This window comes from Malaclemys terrapin, chromosome 8 (assembly GCF_027887155.1).
Source record: "Malaclemys terrapin pileata isolate rMalTer1 chromosome 8, rMalTer1.hap1, whole genome shotgun sequence".
Taxonomy (NCBI): Eukaryota; Metazoa; Chordata; order Testudines; family Emydidae; genus Malaclemys; species Malaclemys terrapin.
The window spans coordinates 21080430-21089080 of NC_071512.1; the positions used below are offsets into that span (position 1 = coordinate 21080430).

The 8651-nt window shown below is 43.1% G+C and overlaps 1 protein-coding gene across 2 annotated transcripts in view; it reads right to left on the reverse strand.

Annotated features, from left to right (window-relative positions):
* UBTD2 (ubiquitin domain containing 2) overlaps positions 1 to 2900 on the reverse strand; it is a 118408-nt gene extending 115508 nt beyond the window's left edge. The window contains exon 1 of one of the 2 annotated variants that reach the window (XM_054037646.1): positions 2774 to 2900. In XM_054037646.1, coding sequence (XP_053893621.1) covers positions 2774 to 2843 — 70 coding nt within the window. In that variant the 5' untranslated portion in view covers positions 2844 to 2900. The remainder of the gene's footprint in view (positions 1 to 2773) is intronic. The other variant, XM_054037647.1, reaches the window with a different exon arrangement.
* Between the last annotated feature and the right edge of the window lie 5751 nt (positions 2901 to 8651).

Below are 8651 nucleotides of genomic sequence, written 5' to 3' on the forward strand. Positions count from 1 at the left end.
CATCACTAGTAATATTAGTTCATGAAGCAACTTTTCCTTTCTTTAGGAGAAGGTATAAAGCTTTGCAACAAACAATTATCACATCATCATTTCAGACACTGGCAATGCAGCATTTAACACTGAAGTTTTGGTCCTAAACTATTTTCCTGGAGTTTATGATATGGCCCTAGTCACTTGCAACAGGCTGAAAGGTGGATAACACTGTACTAGATCACAGAATCTGAAATTAGAGACAGAAATGACCTACTAGATGATTTAGCCCATCCCCCTTCTAATGTATATTATATGCTCTACTGCTTTGGCCAGTTCAGTGTCAGATGTCTCAAATCATAAATTCTCTTGAGACACCACGAGTCAGATTTTATATTTACCACAATCATTTTATAAAGTTTTAGATCCAAGAGTCAGAAAAGTTGGTCTCTGATATCGTGACTGGTAAATTATGGTATATTAAAAACATATTTTGATGCACTTTCAGCTTAACTATAGCTACTTTAAAAAAATGAGTTAACATTTCAAAATAGGGTAATACACACACAGTAGTAGGTAGTTTATAAATATATTTTCATTCTGTCCCATATAGTTCAATTGAAATATCAGATCATTTACATGAAACAGACTCGGAGTGCATAATCCTTAGAGTTTGAGTCTGCTCTCCAATATGTGGTTTGCAATTATGGGCTTGGAAAATCCAGTTGCTGTGCTAACGCACCCATGCACAATAGGCTATTTGCCCCAAAATACACAATGATGCATGCTGTGTAACCGCAAGCAGAAGCAAGTCCTTACCAGCTAAATCTGGAACACTAAACTTCACCAATTCCATTGAAATTGCCTGCCTAACACACTACCATTGAGAGTGTAATGATATTGAGAGTGTAATGATATGGCATTACACTCTCTGCTGAAGAATTGTAACATATTTTGTGGATACCGTATCTAATCCACTAGTATCAAAGGTGAGATAAAAGTGAGAAAATTCAGAGTCAAGGCTGTTTCTGCAACCTTGCCTCACTTCATAATGCTTAGTTACTAAACAATGGCTGACATTGCATGGATGTGCTGAAAAATCCAGGCCTCCTGTAAATAGTATTAAAAGCTATAAGACAGCTTTTTATTGTAAATTTTCTTGTTTGGCTTTCAATATGAACCTGTCCCCCCCCACCCTCCTAAAAACTCTACTATTCTTTGTTAATTGGTCACAGGTAGTTTGGTATTGAAAAATTTGTTAGTCTATTCACTTCCCTCCTAAAGTCTGAAAAAAGTTGATTTGGAAAGAGCTACCAAATTCCCTTTTACTTTAATGGGAATTGTGACACTAAATCTTATGCAGCTTTAAAAAAAAAACCACAGTAGGAGTTTATTTAAGATACACACATGGTTCAAAGAGCCACTAAAATGAGCAGGCAGCTGCTTCAAAAAGTTGTTTTAAGATCTGTACTTTTTATATTTTATGCAATACATATAAAACAACAGTGCTGCTAAAAATGCTCCATCACTTGGGTAATTTGAAAGAAGACCAAACAAAGCAATACATAGTATTGTGTCAAGAACAACGTTGCAGTGGCAGGGAGATGATTTAGGTGACCTAATAGGTCATATTTCTATCTTATATCTTCCTAAAAAAAAAAAAAGTGAAGTAGTTAAGTACAGAGACTATTTACCCCCCCCCCCCATTTAAACAGATATATAGATAGATAAAACACACTGCTTCAGCACTTAATTTTACTAAAGTGACTATTTAATACCAATAATTTAAACTGGGGGAAAATGTCCATCTTTTATTGGAAAGCAGAGAAAGGCAAAGTAATCAGGAGATAATCCCCAACAGCTAAATTATTTTCTATGTACTGAAACAATGGGGTTAAGTCCCAGACAGAGAACAGAGTTCAAACATTACTTTATAGGATAAAAACCTATGCCAGTTAAATAAAATACAAGGCACCACTCTGATCAGCCCACTGCTTTGAGTGCAGCATGATCTCCACTGAAGGGACACATGTTATCAAGAAGAGTTTCTAGTGTCTGCTATTGGCTTTTAGGCTAATTATGGCTTTGTATGGAGTGGAGAGGAAAGCTGAATTTTTTTTGAACACTGACAAAAATGTTTCATTTCTATTATTTTTATCTGCACATATTTTAAAATCCTCCATAAGTTCTCAGGGATGGCCTCCCAGCAAGGCAGGGGAAAGGGGGGGGGGCTAGGTCCAGCTGGACCACTCCCAAAGCCCTTTTCAACCCTGCAAAACTGTGCAGCCGAGGGGCATTTTTAAAAGATCCCGCGGTTCCTGGGGAGCTAAAGCGCTGAAGCTAAGCAGAGTGAGTGCTCGGCCTGGGCCGGGGACTTGGGCTGCTTGCTCCCCACGCCCCTGCCTGCCCTAGTGGCCCGGAGCCGGGCAGCTGATGGCAGCTGACTTCAGGAAAGTTGCAATGAAGGCGCAGGGGGCGAGGCTCGCCCAGGGGATGCCCCAGAGGGGCGGGCGGGGAGAGCGGGAGAGGGGTACCGGGGCACCTGGGGGGGAGGGGACTGTACCCCTGGGGGGCGCTGAGGGGCCGACACGCTGAGGGGGGCTGGGCCAGGGCCAGGCTCCCCTTCCTGAATAGCGGGGGAGGGGATGGAGGGCCCGGGCAGGGGGCCCCGGAGGGGCGGTGATGCATGGCGAGGCCCCCCCGGGAGAGCCCCTCAGGCCCGAGTGCCGCGGTGCCCAGGGGGTCCCTGGGCTGGGGAACGGGGGACTCCGCGCAGCCCCGCCCGGCCCCCGCCCCCTCTCACCTCCGGTGCCGTCCGAGTTCTCGTTGAGGCTGCCCGAGGAGTCGTGATGGGAGCCCACACACCCGCCCATGGGGCCCGCCCGGCCCGGAGACCCGCCGCTCCCCGCCCGAGCTCCGCCACCGGCCGGGCAGGCGCGATGGCTCCGAAGCCGCCGCCTGCTCCCTGGCCGCCCCGCCCCGCAGCGCTGCGCCGCGCCTGGGCCCGCCTCCTCCTCCAGCCCCGGCGCTGCGCCTGGCCCGCCTCCCCACGCACCCGCCTCGGGGAGGGTCTGCGCGGCCACTCGCTCTCCTGCCCAGCCCATAGACCTGGGAGCAACACCCCTCAGCCCCCCCCCCCGGCCTGCGTGGGCACCTGGGGTGACTATCACCCCATCTCTGGTTCCACCACTGGCAGAAGCCTTCGGGCAGTCCGGGATAGCGCCCCAGTACATACACACATCCCTAACCGTGGTACAGACCAGGGGACAGCCTGGGATAATCCCGTGGTGCACCGGCGTCAGGAACCATGGGGGAGTCCAAGGTAACTCCCCCTTCATGATAGAGAGCCCTAGGAGGATAGTCTGGGGGTAATCCTCTTCCCTCTCACTTCACCTCTTTCCCCCACCCAAAGCTCAGAGATGCAAGCAGCAGCCAGTGAGCCTCCCTGTCTCATAGTTATGTCCACACCTGCCTCCCCACATCTCACCTCAAAACAGAAGCCTTACTCTTCATAATGAATTTGATTTATTAATTTAATCATTGTGACCTTTTGTTTTTTATCCTGCACATAAGGGACTCGGCCCTTGACAGACAGAAAATGACGAGGCCTGTACAGTACAAATGCTCAAGGATCGGAGTATCTTTACACATCAGAGTGGTTCCATTAGTTTCAAGGGGACTACTCACCTGAGTAAAGTTATTCACGTGCATGAGGGTGTATAGGCTGAGGTTCTTAATCAAACATAACACACCAGAGGATATCCATAACCCAGTCTCAGCAATACTGTGAAGATGCATTAGAGTTTGCAAAGTATTTGAGATGAGAAGCACTAGAAGAGGGCAAAGGATTATTATTATGACTGTCAGATTGAGGGCCCAATTTCCAAGAAGTTGTGCAAAACTCTGTGCACAATTGCAAATCTAATATACAGATACAACTACGGTGTCTGAGTGCACAAAATATATCGCTTGCCAGACAGCGATCATGCCAGCCAGGCACAAATAAATTAGTTACACACTTGTGCTTATACATTTGTACTCCTTACTCTTTTTTTTAAATCAGGCCCTCTATGTTATTTAGGTTTTCATGTAATTTATTTTAGCAAATGAAATATTGCACTAAATGCATGTTAGTAAAATACTGATAGACATCTGTAATACTTATGAGTGTATAAACTGCCCCCAATATTTTCATTGTGTCATACTGATGATCTCAATAAACCCTGCAAATATTAAATAATTTTCAAGGTACATAAGTGTTATAATCTCCATTTCACCAATGAAAAACTGAAGCCCCGAAAAATGTAATGTCTTGCTGACGCTCACACACTGAGTCTATTCTATTCTATGGTCTAGTCGATAAGATTCTTATATCATCCTCATCACTGTAGTATCTGACCACCTTCCAGTAGTGCATTAAGCAAAGTGACTAATATCTGTCACACATGGTTTGTTCTCTCAGTCCTCTCCCCAGGGAGAAAACTGGGCATGCAGTAGTAGCATTTTGATATATTTACATACATGTTGGTCGGTGTTTACAGTACAGAAGAGAGATTGAAGAAATGCACCTTGCAAGGTGGTGAGGTTTGTGGCGGTCCTTAGTTCCTGTGGGAGTTCATTCCACAGTCTCAGACTGGACTTTGAGAAAATTCCATCTCCTGCACAGCCGAGCTTTACCCTTATGGTAGAAGGTTCCACTGTGCACGAGAAGCAGAGTTGTCAATTGTGGTCTTCGACCCGGAACTTTAGCAGATCTTTTAAATATCCTGGGCCCAGGCCATTGTGCACCTTGAAGACAAGGACCAAGATCTTCAACTTGAATTGATACTCTATGGGAAGCCAGTGTGAAGAACAGAGGACAGATCTGATGTGCTCACAGTAGCCCCCGTTACTGAGGATACGTGCTGCAGTATTCTGTACTAGCTGGAACTTCCTAAGGGTTGATGTCTTCATGCGCAGGTGTATTGCCCTGCTGAAGTGTGGACAGGTCATTGTCCACCAGGATGGGAAGGAATTTCCTAGCTAACCAGAGATGGTAGAAAGCATTACTTGTGGATGCTTGCTATGTGTGAGTTTAGCCTCAGTGAGGAATCCAGGAGGACTCTTAAAGTATATACTGAATTGACCAATTGTCAACAGCCAGCAGTAAAATGGAGAACTGAACCTCCTGACTGCCCTGCTCTAACCATTAATCACAGCTTCTTCCTTATATAGTTTGGTGTTTTAGATAAGATATTTTGTGTTTGCTATTGGGAATGAATACAGATGAGTCTACAAACAAAAGTGCTATTTTAAAGAAAATATGTAATGGTATCTTTAAACTGAATATTAGGAATGCAGAACCAGAAAGTTATGAACAATATTCCAGATTAGAATAATATATTTGTTTGTATTTAGATCACAAGAAAAGAACACCAGCCTGTTTTCTACCCCATATTATCTCTGTTTATTATGCCACACTTTTATGGTGGATTTTGATTTATCTATTTTGTAGTAGTCTTATCAGGATAGTAGCATGTGTGACTAGACTCTAATAGAGATTTTTTTTTCTATTTAAGGTTTTTTACTTTTTCCTGTTTTATGGTTTGTTTTCCTTAATTTTTGGTTAGTTTCATAATAACTTAGATTCACACAAGATGACATAACAAGAAAATGCACAAGCACACACAAAAAATCAGTCTCTCACTAATAACCACTATTTATTAAATCCTCAATCCGAGTTAATAAATTGGCAGTTCAAATTAAAAACTCAAAGTCACTGCCGCTGCCGTCGCCACCGCCACCACCACCTCAGTTACTCAATATCTGACTTCAATGCTGTGGGGGGAAAAAGGTAGTTTTTTTGGTGTTTCATGTCTAAAAGCATCATTTCAGTTTCAACCTCACAGTAGGCTTTGAAAGTTATGGTTCACGTGCTATCAGATGCACTGTAGCTCTTCAGAACAACTCAGCAGTAATTCAGAACATTTCAAGAGGAAACAGACAGTGCAAAAAAATAAAATCTGGTTAACAGACTGAGAATTAGGATCCCTACTACCGGTAGTTTGTGCAGGGAAGAAGTCGGCTGTTTTTCTGATAAAAAAGGCAACAGAAAATGAAACTATGTAACTTATTTTACCTGCTTAAAAACACATTGCAGAGATACTTTTCATAATTAAAAAATATCATAGCTATTTATGGGACTGCAATTTGCTAAAATCAAAGGAACAAAAATATATTGACAAATGCATTTTTTCTAGTTTTATTTGGATTTGCAACTTTTTAAAGGAAATTGAGTAACCTTTAAGAAAATGCATGTATATAATTAAGATCCCAAATAATTGGTGTGATATAGGCAGGGGGCCCATTGCTGCAAGATGCGGAACACTTTCAACTTCCATTTGATGATCCCCACTTTGAACTTTAGGGTACAAATGTAGGGGCCTGCATGAAAACTTCTAAGCTTAACTACCAGCTTAGCTCTGGTTCCGCTGCCACCATTTCAATGAATTCCCTTCCTGGGAAGCCTTGAAAAACCTTCACCAATTCCCTGGTGAATACAGATCCAAACCCCTTGGATCTTAAAACAAGGAGAAATTAACCATCCCCCCTCCTTCCTCCCACCAACTCCTGGTGAACACAGATCCAATCCCCTTGGATCTAAAACAAGGAGAAATTAACCTTTCCCCCTCCTTCCTCCCACCAACTCCTGGTGAACACAGATCCAATCCCCTTGGATCTAAAACAAGGAGAAATTAACCTTTCCCCCTCCTTCCTTTCACCAACTCCTGGTGAATACAGATCCAACCCCCTTGGATCTAAAAACAAGAGGTGAAGGTGTTCTGCATCTCACTCAGTCAGGAGCAAGCATGAAGCCTAGGACTGATAAGTAAACACGAGGAAAGAGCTCTCTCTGAAGAGACTAGTTGAATATGAAAGTAAAGAGCACATTAGTTTCAGGGGATGGCAAAGTACTTGGGTGTATAGAAGAATTAACTACAAAACAAAGGAGATATTGATTGATCCCAGTTGTCTAGGTATGTTGTTAGGTCTTATTTGGAAATTTTGGTTTAGTTTGGTGTTTGCCCAGAACATAGAGATAATCAGGGCAAATCTGTTCAGGAAAGGCTTAGAAGATTCAACATTTTTTTTCAGACTTGCAGAACTACGGTGGAGAGAAGTAATTACAATTTACAAATTTCTGAGATCGATTGTGTGACCACCCCTAGAGTTTGGAAATTTAACTCTACAGGCTAAGAGCATGAGACTGAAATAAGACAGACATTGAGGTTACATAACATAAAGAGCTTTCCACTCAGTGATCACTAAGTGGTATAGCCTATCCAATGAAGTTTAAAAACACAACATATTAATGCATTTAATAGGAGGCTAATTAAATAGCGAGCGAGGGGGATGGGCTTCAGCATCCAAACCACAACTTCGAAGAGCTGCCTATACAGCTATTTTTAGAGCATCAGTGCAAGCCCTGCTAGTCTGAGTCTGTTGATCTGGATTGGGATGCTCATTCCCACTTGCTCCAAAATGTTATAAATCTACCCATTGTAGGCCAAAGGCAAATTTACAGCAGGATCACACTGGCCCAATATTTCTGGATATACTTGTAAGTCAGGGAATAGGCCACAGAAGACAGACCAATGGTTGTTTCTAAATGCAATTTTTATTTTGAAGGCTATACTATCAAATCGAATCGTGGCTCTGCCATAGACTCCCTCTGAGGCCTTGGGCAAATCCCTTAACTTCTCTATTTTTCTACTTCTGTAGGTAAGATAGTATGTATATACATACATTTCAGGGGTATGATTAGGATTAACTCTTATTCTTCATTACTTGTTAACTGCTGACTGCATGTTGGTGGTAAAATACTTTTGATCTTCAAATAGTACTTGTATAACACAACAGTGTAATGAACTGGCATCAGAATTGTTCAGTTGTGAGTCATAAACTCTATAGAGCCAACAGCTAAGAGCGATTTTCCTTTGGCACAAGTGCTAGGGGGCTGTGTTTTTGTGGCAGGAAGATCTGAGGTGTAGCCTCACTACCCAAGTGGCCTTTCGTGCAGCATAGAGGCAACCATAAAGCCTCTAGCAGGCCCAGATTGGTGTGTTACAGGATTAAATTTTTATTAAGATATTTTGTATGACAAACTTGCCATTCTTGCTTGTCCAACCTGGGCCTCGCTGATAGCTTGCAGTGAATTACAGTGCTTTTGCCATGACATTGATGATACAGCATGCTAAATCCCTGTTCTCCAATGATTCATCTTTGCGTGGGAACCAATATGAGATGCTGATGAATTGCATGAGTACTCAAACTTCTGGCTGAGGCATCAGCATTTTTATATTTATTTAGAGGCTTTTCAGTGGCACTCACGACCAGAGTATCTGAGCCATACAGCACCCCCACGAGATAGAGAATTATCCCCCTTTTATAGATGGGAAACATGCAGCGATTAGGTGATTTGTCCAAGGTCACACACAATCTGTGGCAGAGCCAAGATCAGAAGCCAGATCTCTTGCGGCCCAGTTCAGTGTAACTATGAGATCATCCTTCTTCCCAGAGAGTTTCAGGAAATCTGGCATTGTACAATTTTCAGATTTACTTCTATACTGTTCTCTTCCCTCACCCTACTGAGGCGGTAGCCCCATTTTGAAATGGGACACGAGGCAGGTTCCCCTCTTCTT